General features: G+C 40.9%; 1 protein-coding gene across 1 annotated transcript in view; it reads right to left on the bottom strand.

The window, feature by feature from the left end:
- The window catches only part of LOC150081718 (uncharacterized), a 1,674,628-nt gene that overhangs the window by 1,181,140 nt on the left and 476,738 nt on the right, over window positions 1-16,750 (bottom strand). The window contains exon 4 of the mRNA XM_090378825.1: window positions 453-551. Coding sequence (XP_090234951.1) covers window positions 453-551 — 99 coding nt within the window. The remainder of the gene's footprint in view (window positions 1-452; window positions 552-16,750) is intronic.

Genomic DNA, 16,750 nt, shown 5'->3' with positions numbered 1-16,750 from the left:
CTGTTGATTCAAAACAGAGCAGAGTTTTTCACATGGGTTCAACTAGTTTTTACAAGTTGAACCCATGTGAACTAACAGTGGCAAAGAGCTATGCTCATAAAATAACTATATTATTTGTATAAAGCATCTGTGTGCAACAGATCCTTTATACAGAAGAACAAGAAAACATATTACTGCATGATAAAGTAACAAGTTATGGCCAGCATGGCCACAGGTCTCAAATATGAATGAATGAATGAAGTACTGCTGTTGTTCACAAAACAGTGGATGACAGAACAATACAAATATCATTTTCAAAGTAATTGTTAATACATATTAATCACTTAACATTACATTAATAAAAAAATGAGCATTGCACGGTGTAATAAGTCTATAAAAAAACCTTCAGTTTAAACAAGCTAATTTTCTCTACTTTAAACAACTGTGATGTTATAACCTTTTATAGTTATTACCTTTGTTGCTGCATTTACATTAGCACCTCTTTTAACTAATTCAGTAACTACAGATACATGGCCTTCTTTTGAAGCAAGATGAAGCGCATTCAAACCATTCTATAAGAAAAAATAATAATAATAAAAAAAGAATTTATAATAGATACCTTGCTATAAATTAATATTATATTCAAATACTGATTACAAATAATCAATTAGATATGTCCAAAGTAACTAATTATTGTGGAAGAGACTCATCACTTGTGCATCCATAAAATAAACAGATTAGATATTCTTCTGACAAAGTTCTAAAAGGAATACATTAGTCAAATCACAGCGCAGTGTTTTTTTTTTTTATTATTAATTATGATTTTTCACAGAACACTGGTTTACATCTCATGGAACACAGTTTGGGAAACAATGTTTAAGATGACCATGCTTTAAGCCCTGGCTTTAATCCCTTTGAAAATAAAATGTCATTTTCATAGAACAATAATCATTTTTTATAATTTAATTAATTGTCCCATTCTAATTTTGAAGTTTTAAATTTTGCTCACTCACAGAACCTCAGATTAGTTTGCATTTGAAGAACATATCTTTATCTGAATTTTTCTACTACTATTGGCTGTGCAGGCTAACATGACAGCAGCAGGTAATTGTAGTTTTAATGTAAAGTTTCCAGTACCAGAAACACATTTTCCTCTTAGGGACAGATCTTTTACAATATAAATCAATATATAAGTAATCATCTCTGAAAAGTTTTTAATGATTACTTTTGTATTGGTACCATTTATGCTAGTTAATTTGGAGATATTAGCATTACTTGAGGCATATGATGCAAGAAAGCAAGACTTATACGGCATCAGCCAAAAAAAAAAAAAAAATAAATAAATAAATAAACAAACAAACAAACCTTCCCATTTCACCCATCTGTTCACTCCAAATGTCTGTCTAGTTCAGCCGTATATTTATTTAAGACTTTCAACTTTCACAACAATAGATGGAAGTCTGTTCCAGCAATCAACTACCTATACGTTAAAGGCAAACTACCGCATATCTATTCTACAACTATCATTCCTCAATTTGAACCTATGCCCCTCAGGTTCTTAATCTGAGCAAGTGGAAATATCCCATCACCATTGAGATTGCTCAAACCATTCAAGGCATTATACACCTCGATTAGATCAACTAACAGGAGCTCCAGATACTGCAACTTGCAGAACTTAAGCTTATCTCTTGGTAAGAGTACCCCCCCCCTTTGTTCCTCATACCAATCTTGTTGCCGTTCTCTGTACTCATAAAGGCAACTCAAAATCCTTTCTAAAATAAGGCTTCCAAACCTGTACACAGTACGCAAGGTGCAAGCAGAGACCAGGAGGGATAATCACTTCCTGGTTTCTGCTATCAAAATTCCTATATATCACTGACAGAACTCAGTGAACTGCCCTGGCAGCCTGTCTGCACTGCTTAGAGAACTTCATAACTGACTGTACGATTACCCCCACGTCTTTTTCATTTTCCACTATATTGAGTGTAGTAATGCACAGTTCGTACATTACTCTGGGGTTACTGCTACTCATATGCAGTACTTTACATCTGTCAATGTTAAACTTTAGTTAAACTTCTCAGCCCATCTGCCTAACTTTTCTAGATCCTGTTGCAGAAGCATAGTGTCATTACTATCATTAACAACCCAGCCAACCTTTGTATCATCTGCAAAATTGGACATTAAGCCTGATATGCCTTCATCAATATCATTGATAAATACACAAAACAAAAATGGGCCCAGCACCAAACCCTGGGAGACTCCACTAATAACATTAGTCCATGTATTGCCACTCTCTGCAGTCTCCCACTCAACTATCCCTTTATCCATTGCAGCAACTTGCCCTTAATGACATACCGCTCCAATTTGTACAGCAGTCTTTCATGGGCATCCAGTTCCTTTGTAACGACATCACAGTATCCAATCATATTGGTCAGACAAGACTCCCCCTTTAACAAACCCATTCTGTGTCTTCAGGTCTATAATTATTTGCGTTATCCGTTGAACCCCCCCTTTGTGAATTGGGGAAACACTTGCACATCTCCAGTCCATGGGGACCTCGTCTGAATCTAAAGGATGCTCTCATAATTATGACTAAGGGTTTGTTTACTTCCCTTGCTGCCTCCTTTAATATAACTGGATAGATTCCATCTGCCACAAGTGCCTTTTTTTACGTTTAACTTCAACAATTTCTCTTCAACCTTGCTCTCGGTTATTACAAAATCATTAGCTCCCTGTTAGAGTTTAGTAAACTTCTATCCTCCACTTCCTTACAGAATTCCTCATGTGTGAATGTAGATGCAAAATACTCATTCAGTTTGTCAGCTCTCTGAGCAGGATCAGCAACAGTCGAACCATCAACATCAAGTGGACCAATCTGATTCATACCCTTCCATCTAGAGTTTACATAAGTAAAGAAGTCTGTTGTTGTTCTTTATGTCATTTGCCAGGGCTTTCTCGTAATCAGCCTTCACTTGCCTAACCTCCCTTGTGACTTTAATTACAGACTAGCTTATATCTGCCATAGGCTTCTGTGTCACCTGATAATTTATGTGCATCCTGTGCAATTTTCTTCTCCACCACGAGCCTCATTAGTTCATTTAACATCCATTTAGGTCTAAACCTTGAATAGCATTTCTTATTTGATATGGAAAGCCTAGTAGCTTCCAAGATTAATTCCTTGAAGCCTTCCCATTTATAATTCACCGTTTTTAACATCATCAGTCGATCCCACTGTGTAGAATTTAAAAACTGTCTCAGACCACTGTAGTCACCTATAAGAAAACAAAAACCCTTCCCTTTACCCTTGATGATAGTTACATCTTTAAGTAAATCCCACATCACTACTCTGAGATCACTATCACCTAGTGGTTCCTTTATCTGCAAATTCCTTTCTGACGGTTCCAATAAAGTGGTTCCTTTATCTGCAGCTTTTGATACTGTTGCACATGGAAGACTGCTGTACAAATTGGAGAGGTATGGCGTTAAGGGTAAGTTGCTACAATGGATAAAGAGATGGTTGAGTGGGTGACGACAGAGAATGGTGATCAATGGACACTGCTCTTCGTTGGACAGATGTTATTAGTAGAATTCCCCAAGGTTCGTTGTTAAGCCCATTGTTGTTTTGTATATTTATCAATGATATTGATGAAGGTATATCAGGTTTAATGTCCAAGTTTGCAGATGATACGAAGGTTTGCAAGATTGTTAACGACAGTAAAGACAGTATGCTACTCCAACTAGATCTAGATAAATTGGACAAATGGGCTGAGAAGTGGCAACTGAAGTTTATCATTCACAAATGCAAAGTACTGCATATGGGTAGCAATAACCAAAGAGAAACGTACCAACTGTAAGTGTAAGTGTGTAAGTGTGTTTTGGGTCAAACGGCACAAGGGGTTCCCCCCATCTCCGCGTAGCTTACATTGTGGGTGAACCAGTTGACTGGAAAAGCCAGAGATTTAAGTGTATGGACTTTGTATATGTGTGATGCCTTGTACCGTTGTTCATCTGGTCATTTAGCCGCTGGGCCCCTACTGAGGCCCAACGTTGCCCCACTTACGCCCCGTGGAGGCAGACCAGGAACCCAGTAGTCTGTTTCACTCTGGCAGGTCCTGCCACTTAATTTCCTGGGATTTCGGCGGCTAGGACCTTAAAAAAAAAAAAAAAAAAAGACAGAAACGCGTCGACGTAGGGGTAGAATCGCTTAGTTTTGCTAGGCCAAGTTATGGGCGTAAGGTAATTTAGATATGTTAAGTTTTTGGGTAGGGCTTTCGCTAGCGTATAGATAGAGAGGGGGGAGGCAGAAGGCTGGGGGGAGAAAGACAGAAATATGGGGCCAATAGAGTAGGTAGCCCCAGTTTTCAGTGGGACATGCCCATGTCCCACCAGAGTAGAAGATATAGGGTGGAGAGGAGGGGAGGACGAAAATGTCCCCCCTCCCCTCCAAGGAAGTAGGTTTAAAGGTGAAGGGGGCTAGAGTGCCCTCTTCAGATCGCCATATGGCTATTGGCAGCTATTGTTTCAAGTTTCTTTACTCATGGGGCAAGCTCCGTCCTTGTGCTTGTGTCCCTCATCTTTAGTTGCAGCCTTTACATTGTGCTGGCTGGTGTCTCAATAGTGGTACTTGATGTCAGTCATTGTAGATGGTGATTAATGTCCTTCTCCTGATGAAGAGGTCTTGTGCGAACTGGGATAATGCTCTATATTCATCCTCAGTATCTATGAAATGGGATTCCAATCCTTTTGGTAGGTATCTTATTTTTGTTATAAGTACCCCTCTGAGGTCTTCATATTGTGGGCACTCGTACACTATGTGATTCCAGCTTTCTGTCTCCCCGCACGTACAGTTTGGGTCCTCAGTGAGTCCGAATCCGTGCAGCTTCTCATTGTAGGGTCCGTGTCCTGTTATTAGAGATGTCAAATGGTACCCTGGGAAGTACCAGGTCGGCTGTTTTGGGTAGATTTTCTGGAGGTAAGGTAGATATCTTCTGGTTATCTCACCCTTGGTGGTCTCCGTCCATCTTCTCTGCCATAATTTTAGCAGGTGGTTCTGTAATCTAGTTTTTTCCGTTTTTAGGTTGTTCGCTGGGTCAGTTGTGTAGTCCAGATGTGTGGCCGCCACTCCCCTGGATAGCAAGTATAGCAGACCTGTGCGAACGACTTCCAGGTCCAAAGGAAGCGCTCCAGCGAGTACCTGTAGTGCTGGAGTACTCACTGTACTACACGCACACGTCGTAGTTAAGAGTATGGTCCTTTGGATCATGTCCAGAATTCTTCTATTCACTGCCAGTGCAGTTTTTGGGAACCAAATTGCTGAGGCGTAAGTAATTGCTGGGAGAAACGTTGTCCTGTAATATAGCGTCAGGGCTCTTTTTTTGAGTCCCCAATCTTTCCTAGTAACTCTGGCTACCAGTGCAGAATAGCTCCTGATTTTTTTTCTTATGTACTTTAGGTGCAGCTGGAACGAGAGGTTGTTGTCCAGTACCACGCCTAGGTACTTAAGTTGGTTTACAAACTTAATGGTGACATTGTCAATTTTTATTTGCGGTGGTCGTCGCAATTGCAGGGTTCCTTTAAGCAGGATTGAAGAGGTCTTTGTGGGTGAAATTGTTAGCTGGTGTTTTGCGGCCCATTGCTGGAGTTGCTGCAGTGCTTGGTTTGCGTGGGTTTCCAACTGGGCCCGGGAATCCGCTCCCACGGTCAATATCAGGTCATCAGCGAATGCTTGTGTCCTGACGGGTCCCAGATCCATCACTAAGAACTCATCTAACACCATATTCCACAGGAGTGGTCCCAGCACCGACCCCTGCGGACAGCCTCTGTGTACTTCTCTTGTGACCTTATGGTATTCTACATTGATCTCCACTCTTCTATGTGATAAATAGTTTTCCATGACCTTGAATAGGTTTGTTGGCACCCGTGCCTCCCTCAACCTCGCCAGGACGCTTGGCCACCAAAGTGAGTCAAACGCCCCAGCAAAGTCAACCGAGATGAGAAGCAGGTACTTGTTTCTACATTCTTGTACCGTCCTGAGTAGATTTCCCAGTGCGTCCACTGTCGAGGTCCCTGGCTTGAAGCCATACTGATTCGCGGCATGGAGTCCAGCTTTTCCGTAGTGAGCAATTATTCTTCTGTGAAGTAGTATTTCGAATACTTTACTTACCACCGAGAGCAGTGCGATGGGTCGATATGCATCTGGGCTTTCTGGGTTTTTTTGGGGTTTTTTTGGAATTAGTTTTAAGTTGGCCGTTTTCCATGCCTTTGGAAAGTGGCCGGCTTCCAGGCATCTGTTGTATAGGGTGAGCAATAGGTACGGTGCGTATTCAACAGTTTTCTTTAAGATTTCAGGCTCAATCATGTCGAGACCTGGGCATTTCTTGCTTCTTACTCGACTAGCTGCCACGCTGAGCTCGTCATTGGTAAAGGGGGGCTCCATTGCCTGATTGGTGTAACTGGCATTGCTCTCGCATATTTCGCTCTGTGCTGTTAGTATCGGCATCGCTGGTTTCTGGTAGATTGTGTCCAGTATATTGTCCATCGACTGCTCCCAGGTCGTGGTAAGGTTTCCCTGCCGGGTCCTGGTGGTGGCATTCACCTCCCCTCTGGGCATTTTGTTGGTGGTTACCTTGTAGACTAGGCCCCAGGGGTTAGTGTTTCCTTCTGTGGATACTAAGAGCTCCCAAGAGCGTCTTTTGCTCTTCTTAATGGCATCAGTATAGCGGTTTCTTATCTCCCTATATTGTTGTCTCAGGACTTCGACTTCGTTTGTAGGCCATGATCTGCGGGCCCTCTGAAAGTCCTTCCTTGCTTTTATCGTTTGCCGCCGGAGCATGGCAATTTCTCGAGTCCACCAGGGTACTGCCCCCAGCTGGGGGTGTTTTTTTCTTATTGCTTGGTTACTGATAGTTGTCATCAGTTCCGTAGTAACTTTCTGCAGGTCGTCCGGGCTGTTCAATGGGTTCAGGGTTAGTGGGTTACTGTTGATCGCTGTGGTCAGTAGTTCTTTGAATAGCGGCCAGTCCGCTTTGGCAACTGCATATCTATGGCATCGTTGGTTGATTGTTGTTGCTCTTGTCATTGTTCTTGTTATTGTGCAAGTTATAACTCGGTGATCCGAGGTGGTCCAGGCTTCCTCCACCCTCCAGTCGGCCACGTGGTTCGCCAGGTTCCTAGTGGCTAAGGATATGTCGATTGTGGCCTCCCAGAGGGTGTTACAGAATGTCGGTAACTGGTGTGGCTGGTTTAGGACCGCTAACTGTGATCCTGTCAGGTAATTCTCAAGCTGCTGTCCGTTTGCTGTCCCTTTTCTATCATCTGTAGCGCTATACCATAGCGGGGAGCGGCAGTTTACATCCGCGCCTATACTCAGAGAAGTGGAAAAGACCTGGGGGTAATTGTGCAGTCAAATATGAAGTTTGCTGAGCACTGCAGGTGAACGGCCAGAGCAGGTCATGGAGTCTTTTCCATGATATATAGGAATTTTGCTAGCAGGGACAAGGAGGTGATTATTCCATTATACTAGGTAATGGGTCAGGCCCCACTTAGAGTATTGTGTACAGGTCTTATACACCTCAGTTCTCCAAATCGCAGCACCTGGAGAATAGGCACTTGCAAAGTGATCTGACTGAGGTGTATAAGGCCTTGATGGGGTTGAGGAAGCTGAATGCTGATGGGATTCTTCCTCTTGCTCGGATTAAGAACCTGAGGGGGCACAGTTTCAAATTGAGGAAAGACAGCTGTAGAATAGATGTGCAGAAATTTGCCTTTAGCCAGGGGTAGTTGATTGGTGGAACAAGCTTCCATCTTTTGTTGTGGAAATTGATGGCCTAAATAAATTTAAGGCTGAGCTGGACAGACATTTTGAACAAATGTCCATGTGCTAGGTGGTAGATGACTCTCATCAACCGGTGCAATACCAGCACTTTGCTTATTGGAGGCTTGAAGTGGTGGAACCCATGTTTAGTCTCTAGAGCTAAGTTCCAGTCAACCCTCCCCTAAAAGATCCAATATTCCTTACATTTCGAGGGTACAGCTCTAAAACAGTGTTCGCAGGCCGGCCGCTAGTTCGTACACCGGACCAAACCTATTGGTAACTCTCTCGGAGGCTTCCGGATCAGCTAGTGTATAATGTTGCTACCTCTACTCTGCCAGATGGTGACTGGAGGGAATCCGAGCAGTGTGTCGTGGCCACATTATGTCAAGGATCTGGGTATTATTCTTACCGTGTGTACGCCATATCCAAAAATTTCATTACTATTTTTCTTACTATTGAATACACCATGAATTGTCAAACTAATAGAGCAAGCTTATCTGAGAAAAGATCTAAACCTCCCAAGCACTTCCTAATTAATTTCACAAATATATGTGGTCTCAATTCTAATCTCAATGATGTCCATTTCCACTTGCAGTCTGCCAAACCCATTGTACTTTTTCTGACAGAATCTTAGTTATCAGTTGATTCAACTACTGTTCATCTCAGATGCCCAAATTATTCGCAGTATGATTCCTTTCGCCTGAAAGATGGTACTTGTGCATATGTCCGTTCTGATATTCCCTGTCAGAGACTTGGCAATTTGGAATCTCCTCTCTTTGATCTTCTCTGGCTTAAAATCTCTCTACCTCATTGTGTCAAATTCATCTGTTGTCTCTACCGTTCTCCCAACTCCACTAATCACTTGGAGCTCTTTGACTTCCTCTCTTTGCAACTTGACTTTCTTCAGTCAAACTTTCCTAACAGTGAGGAAATTTTCCTTGGTGATTTTAATGTTCACAACTCCAGCTGGCTTCCGTTTTCTAGTCATACCGACCCAGCTGGTCGAGATGCTGAGGCTTTTGCAATTACTAATGACCTTGCACAGATTGTTCATTTACCTACAAGAATACCGGACAATCCTAATCATACAGCCAATACACTTGATCTTTTTCTCACAAACAACCCTTCTAAGTACACGGTCGATGTGAGAGGTCCTTTAGGCACTTCAGATCACAACTTGGTGATTGTCTCTTCTCCAATGGAACCTTTATCTCATGGCTACTCCCAACCTCGTGTTGCTTGGCATTACAAGAATGCAAAATGGGATGACCTGCGAGACTTCTTTTCTTCTTTTCCTTGGTCAGATTACTGTTTCAAAACTTCTGATGTCAATGTTTGCTCAGATCGTGTCAGTGAAATTATTCTTGCAGGAATGGAATCCTTTATCCCACACTGCACTTTAAAAGCTGATCCTTTAAATAAACCTTGGTTTTCCAATAAATGTGCTAGCTAAGGCTTTTCAAGAGAAGAATGTTGCATATCATAATTGGTTTGTTTCTAATTCTCCAGTTTCATTTTCTGCCTACACCAAAGATCGCAACAATTTTAAAGCAGTTATTAATCAGTCCAAACTAGAGTTTGAACAGGCTAAGAGTAGAAAACTTGCTTCTTGCCCTAATGGTAGCCGAGCATTCTGATCTCTTGCCAAAGCTTTTGGCCGCAACTTTTGCCCATCTCTGCTCCCACCTCTGTCCAAACCAGATGGTTCTGTTGTCACTTCAGCCAAGGATAAAGCTGACCTGCTAGCATCCCATTTTTCTTCCAACTCATGTATTAATGTTCTTGGTAAAACACCTCTCACCATTCCCAACATGCTCCATTCAATGCCTCCTGTGGTCTTCCATCAAAAGGATATCAGAAGGATTTTGATGAATCTTGATGCTAAGAAAGCTTCAGGTCCTGATGGTATTTCTCCACTTGTTCTCAAAACCTGTGCTTCTGAACTTACTCCTATTCTTTGCCGCCTTTTTTCACTGTCTTATTCGAAAGGTGTTTTTCCTTCTGCTTGGAAATTTGCTCATATCAAGCCAGTTCCTAAAAAGGGTGACAAATCTTTCCCATCCAATTATTTTCCCATTGCAATTACTTCTACTCTTTCTAAAGTAATGGAAAAGGCAATTAACCGCCAACTCTTAAACTACCTAGAAACCTTCGGTCTGATCAACAATCGCCAGTATGGATTCCCTCAGTGTCGATCCACTGGTGACATTCTGGCTTACATTACCCATTTATGGACTAAATCAATGGAAAGGTTCGGTGAAACACAAGTAGTTGCTCTTGATATCTCAAAGGCTTTCGATCGTGTTTGGATTAAAGGTCTTCTAAACAAGCTTCAATCTTATGGTTTGACAACTGTTTTTAGTAAATGGTTATCCAGTTTTCTCTCTGATTGCTTACCCAGGGTGATGGTAGATGGTTCTCTGTCTTCTAACTTCTCCACTAATGTTGGTGTGCCCCGAGGTTCAGTTCTTTCCCCCACTCTTTTCCTCTTAAATATTAATGACCTTCTTCCATTGACTGGAAATCCTATCCATAGTTTTGCCGATCATAGCACATTGCATTCCACTTTCCATTTTGAGAAACATTGTCCTGCTCAATCGGATTCAACTTCTCGAAAATCTGCTACCAATTCCTTAAATGTCAATCTTCAGGTAATTTTCCAGTGGGGCAAAGACAACTTAGTTGATTTCAACCCTTCTAAAACTCAGTCTTGTCTTATATTTCGCAGTGACATAAGCACAGCGAAAGCAAAAATAAGAGTAGAAGTGTGTTATAGGCCCAATGACTCGAATGAGTACAATAAACAATTGTACAGAGAAATAGAGTGGGCTAGTAAATCAGAATGTCTTATAATGGGGGATTTTAACTTCCCAGATATTGACGGAAACTTGTGGGTTGGACACTCACATACTAGTCAGACTTTTAGGGATTTATTGGATGATTATTTTCTGCAGGAGAATGTTCGAGAGGCAACCAGAGAGAGTAATACTCTTGATCTGGTTATCAGCAGTGATCATTTGTGTATTAAAATTTGCAGGTAAAGGAACCAATAGGTGGCAATGATCACAGTGTACTGATGTGGAATTTACTTAAAGATTTAATTACCATCAGGGGTAAAGGAAAGGGTTTTTGCTTCCGTAAAGGTGAGTACAGTGGTCTCAGAAAGTTTTTAAATTCTGTACAGTGGGATCAACTGACGATGTTATCAACAGTAAATTCTAAGTGGGAAGCATTGAGGAAATTAATCGTGAATGCTACTAAAAGTTTCATACCTATAAAGAAATATTGTTCAAGGTTTAGGCCTAAATGATTATCAAATGAACTAATGAGACTCGTAACAGAGAAAAAAAATGCATGGGATGCATATAAATTATCAAGCGACTCAGAAGCCTATGGCAGATATAAGCTAGTCTGTAATCAGGTCACAAAGGAGGTCAGGCAGGCGAAGGCATATTACGAGAAATCCTTGACAAAAGATTCTAAGAAAAACAGCAAGGATTTCTTTACTTATATAAACTATAAAAGGAAGGGGATGAATCTGATTTGTCCACATGACATCGATGGTTCGACTGTTGATGATCCTGCTCAGAAAGCAAACAAACTGAATGAGTATTTTGCATCTACATTCACACATGAGGAATTATTAAGGTTTGAAAATGGCAGAAGGTTATCAAATTGTAGCAGGATGCTTAATGATTTTGTAATAACTGAGAGCAAAGTGGAGGAGAAATTGTTGAATTTAAACATAAGAAAAGCAGCTGGGGGGGATGGGATCTATCCAATTATATTAAAGGAGGTAGCAAAGGAACTAAGCAAACCCTTAGCCATAATTATGAGAGCATCCTTGGACTCAGGGGAGGTTTCCACAGACTGGAGATGTACAAATGTATACCCAATTCACAAAGGGGGATCGAAGGGTGACACGAGTAATTACAGACCAGTTAGTTTAACTTCTATTCCGGGTAAAATAATGGAGTCACTGGTTAAAGATGCATTGCAGGATCATCTAGACAAGACTGCAGCAATAATTCAGACAGCATGGGTTTGTTAAGGGAAAGTCATGTCTGACAAATTTGATAGGATATTATGATGTGGTTACAAAGGAACTGGATGCAAAAAATAATTTTGATATCATATATTTGGATGTAAGGAAAGCTTTTGACACTGTTGCGCATGGAAGACTACTGTACAAATTGGAGCAGAATGGTATTAAGGGTAAGTTCCTACAATGGATAAAAGGATGGTTAAGTGGGAGAAGACAGAGGGTGGTAATCAATGAGTGCTGCTCTTCGTGGACTAATGTTATTAGTGGAGTCCCACAGGGTTTGGTGTTGAGTCCACTGTTGTTTTGTATATTTATCAATGATATTGATGAAGGTATATCAGGCTTAATGTCGAAGTTTGCAGATGATACAAAGGTTGGCAGGGTTGTTAATGACAATAATGACAGTGTGCTACTGAAACAGGATCTAGATAATTTGGGCAGATGGGCTAAGAAGTGGCAACTGAAGTTTAACCTTGGCAAATGCAAAGTACTGCATATGGGTAGAGAAACATACCCCAGAGAAACATACCAACTATGTGGCACTACACTTAAGGTGGTAGAAAATGAAAAAGACCTGGGGGTAACTGTGCAGTCAGATATGAAGTTTCTGAGCAATGCAGACAGGCTGCCAGGGCAGGTCATGGGGTTTTGTCAATGATATATAGGAATTTTGCTAGTAGGGAAAAGGAGGTGATTGTCCCTGTGTATAAGGCAATGGTCAGGCCACGCCTTGAGTACTGCATACAGGTCTGGAGGCCTCATTTTAGGAAGGATGTAGATTTACTTGAGCGTGTACAGAGAAGGACAACAAGATTGGTGAGGGGAATGAAGGGATCCTCTTACTAAGAGAGGCTTAAGTTCTGCAAATTGCAGTGGCCGGAGACTAGGCACCTGCGCGGTGATCTGATTGAGGTATATAAGGCCTTGAATGGGTTGAGCATGCTGAATTCTGATGGGATCCTTCCACTTGTTCAGATTACGAACCTAAGGGGGCATAAATTCAAATTAAGAAAAACAGATGTAGAATAGATGTGCGGAAATTTGCCTTTAGCCAGCGGGTGGTTAATTGCTGAACAAACTTCCATCTGTCATTGTGGAAGTTGATAGGTTGAATAAATTCAAGGAGGAACTGGACAGGCATTCGGAGGGAATGGTGTGATTTTTTTTTTGGCTGATGCTGCATAAGCTCATACACTTGCTTTCCTGCATCACATGCCACTACTACTACTACTACTACTATTATTATTACTATCTCACAAAAAGGATTCTTCTGCTCCTATGCTTATCTTTAGGGAAACTCCGATTTCTAGGCAAAATGATACATCTCTTTTGGGGATTACCCTTACTTCTAATCTCTCTTGGCACAAGCACATTACAAATATTGCTTCCTCTGCATCTAAAAAACTTGGTTTCTCTTTCGCTATCGGCGTTACTTTTCTTCCAAACAGCTGCTCACTCTGTATAAATTGCAAATCTGCCCAGCCATGGAATATTGTTCCCACATCTTTGGTGGTGTCCCCAAAACCTCTCTCAGGCTTCTTGATTCCATTCAGAAGAGGGCAGTTAGGTTAATTAATGATTCATCTCTAACAGAGTCTCTCCACTCACTGTCTCATAGATGTACTGTTTCTGCTGCATGCCTCTTCTACAGATACTTCCATGGGCACTGTTCTTCTGAATTGGCTTCTATAATTCCCGCTCTCTCTTTCAAAACAGTCCGAACACGTGCCGACACTAGACAACATCCATTTACTGTCCAGCTTCAAAACTCCCAGAACCAACTTTTCAACTTCCTCGTTTATTCATTCAACTGCCGTTTTCTGGAACAACCTTCCTTCATACGTATTTCCTGAAAATTACAGTCTACAGAAGTTCAAGTCCAATGTCAGCAAATATCTTCTTTCATCTTCTCAATCTCAAACCCAAGCACGGTACTAAGTACTATAGGTTCTAATACCTCTCATGTTTGGGGTTCACATAAAAAAAAAAAAAAAAAAAAAGAGGGGTGAAATGGATGGGTTGTGTTTATTTTTTTTTTTTTGTTTTTTTTTGGCTGATGCTACATAAGTTTGCTTTCTTGCATCTTATGCCTCTGCTAATGGTAATTCTTAATGCATGAATAATCATGAACTGATTACAAGAGTATTAGGGTGCAAGTGACCAAACCACAACTTCCATTCAATATCTGGAAAGTTAAAATCCCCCATTACAAGACATTCTAATCTACTGGCCCACTCCATTTCTCTGCACAATTGTTTGTTGTACTCATCAGTCAAACTCATGAATAAATATGATGAGCTTGAAGTGCTAGTCAAGACATCAAAGGCAGATATTGTTGGATATCAGAGACGTGGTGTCACACAGACATAAGCAGTGCAGAATTGGAATTTGGGGAGTACAATGTGTACAGCAAGGGAGGAGGGGTTATGCTGTTAGTTAAGAAACACATAAAATCATAGGAAGTGCACCCAATTGATGTTGCTGCACTTTGAGTATGTTTGGTGTGACATAAGCGCTGGGAAAGAAAAAATGAGGGCAGGTGTGTGTGTGGTTTTTGTGTGTGTGTGTGTGTGTGTGTGTGTGTGTGTGTGTGTGTGTGTGTGTGTGTGTGTTATAGTCCTAATGAATCTGATGAGTATAATGAGCATTTCTGCAGAGAAATAGAGTGGGCCAGTAAATCAGAATGTCTTATAATGGGGGATTTTAACTTTCCAGATATTGACTGGAACTTGTGGATTTGTCATTCACAACACACTAGCAAGACTTTTGTGGATTTATTGGATGACTATTTTCTAGCAACATGTTTGAGAGGCAACAAGAAGGAGCAATATTCTTGATCTGATTATCAGCAGTGATTATTCATGCATTAAGAATTTGCAGATAAAGGAACCACGGAGTGACAGTGATCACAGTGTACTGATGTGGGAATTACTTAAAGATGTAACTACCATCAAGGCTAAAGGGAAGAGCGCTGTTGCTTTCATAATGATGACTACAGGGTTCTCAGATAGTTTTTAATTCTGTACAGTGGGATCAACTGATGATGTTCCCAATACTGAATTCTAAATGGAAGCATTCAGGGACTTAATTTTGGAGGCTACTAGGCTTTTCATTCCAACTAAGAAATACTGTTCACGGTTTAGGCATAAAATGGATGTCAGATGAACTAATGAGGCTTGTGGAACAGAAGAAAAATGTATGGAATGCATATAAAATATCAGCTGACACAGAAGCTTATGACAGATATAAACTAGTCTGTAATCAAGTCACAAAGGAGGTTAGGCAGGCTAAGGCAGATTACGAGAAATCCTTGGCAAAGAATGCAAAGGAAAACAGCAAATAGTTCTTTACTTAGGTAAAATCTAGAAGGAAAGGGATGAATCAGATTGGAACACTTAACATAGATGGGTTGACTATTGATGATTATGCTCAGGTAGCTGATAAACTGAATGAGTATTTTGCATCTACATTCACACACAAAGAGTTATTCAATGAAGGGAGTGCCAGACGTTTTTCAAACTCTAACAGACAGGTAAGTGATTTTGTAATAACTGAGAGCAAAGTGGAGTAGAAATTGAAGCTAAACATAAAAAAGTCACCTATGATGGATGGTATCAATCCAGTTATGTTAAAGGAGGCAGCAAAGGAAGTAAGCAAACCCTTAGCCATAATTATGAGAGATTACTTGGACTGGAGGTGTGCGAATGTATCTCCAATTCACAAAGTGGGTTCAAAAGGTGACACAAGTAACTATAGTCCTGTTAGTTTAACTTGTGTTCTGGGAAAATAATGGAATCACTGGTTAAAGAAGCATTGCAGGATCATCTAGACAAGACTGCAGCCATAGTTAAGACGCAGCATGAGTTTGTTAAAGGGAGTCTTGTCTGACCAATTGTCTCCAGGCTTAATGTCCAAGTTTGGAGACAATACAAAGGTGGCAGGGTCGTTAATGAATGTAATAATAATACGCTACTGCAACAGGATGTAGAAAAGTTGAGCAAATGTGCTGAGGGGTGGCAACTGAAGTTTAACATTGACAAATGTAAAATACTGAACATGTTTAGCATTAACCCCAGAGTAATGTACGCACTGTGTAGTACTGCACTCAGGTAGTGGAGAATGAAAAAGACCTGAGGCTAAGTGGGATTTACTGAAAGAGGTAACTACCATTAGGGGTAAAGGGAAGGGTTATTGCTTCCGTAAAAGCGACTACGATGGACTGAGACAGTATTTAAATTCTATACAGTGGGACCAACTGATGATGTTACCAACAGCAAATCAAAATGGGAAGCATTCAAAGAACTTATCTTGGAAGCTACTAGGCTTTACATACCAACTAAGAAATATTGTTCAAGGTTTAGGCAAAATGGATGTCAGATGAACTAATGAGGCATATGGCAGAGAAGAAAAATGCATGGGATACTTACAAATTAACACATGACACAGAAACCTATGATAGATACAAGTTGATATGCAACCAAGTTACAAGGAGGTTAGGCAGGCGAAGGCAGATTACGAGAATCCTTGGCAAGGGATGCAAAGAAAAACAGCAAAGAGTTCTTTACTTATGTAAACTCTAGAAGGAAGGGATGAATCAGATTGGTCCACTTGATATTGATGGGTCAACTGTTGATGATCCTGCTCAGGTAGCTAACAAACTAAATGAATATTTTGCATCGACATTCACACATGAGTTATTCAGCAAGGGGAATGCCAGAGGTGTATTCAACTCTGGCAGTAAGCTACAGAATCTTGAAATAACTGGGAGTAAAGTGGAGGAGAAATTGTTGAAGATAAACACAAGAAAGGCACCCGGGGTGGATGGGATCTATCCAGTTATATTAAAGGAGGCAGCAAAGGAAGTAAGCAAACCCTTAGCCATAATTATGAGAGCTTCCTTGGACTCAGGGGAG

Source organism: Mastigoproctus giganteus, chromosome 8, assembly GCF_048544385.1.
Source record: "Mastigoproctus giganteus isolate SK-2022 chromosome 8, ASM4854438v1, whole genome shotgun sequence".
Taxonomy (NCBI): domain Eukaryota; kingdom Metazoa; phylum Arthropoda; class Arachnida; order Uropygi; family Thelyphonidae; genus Mastigoproctus; species Mastigoproctus giganteus.
This window is presented reverse-complemented; position numbering and strand designations above follow the sequence as displayed.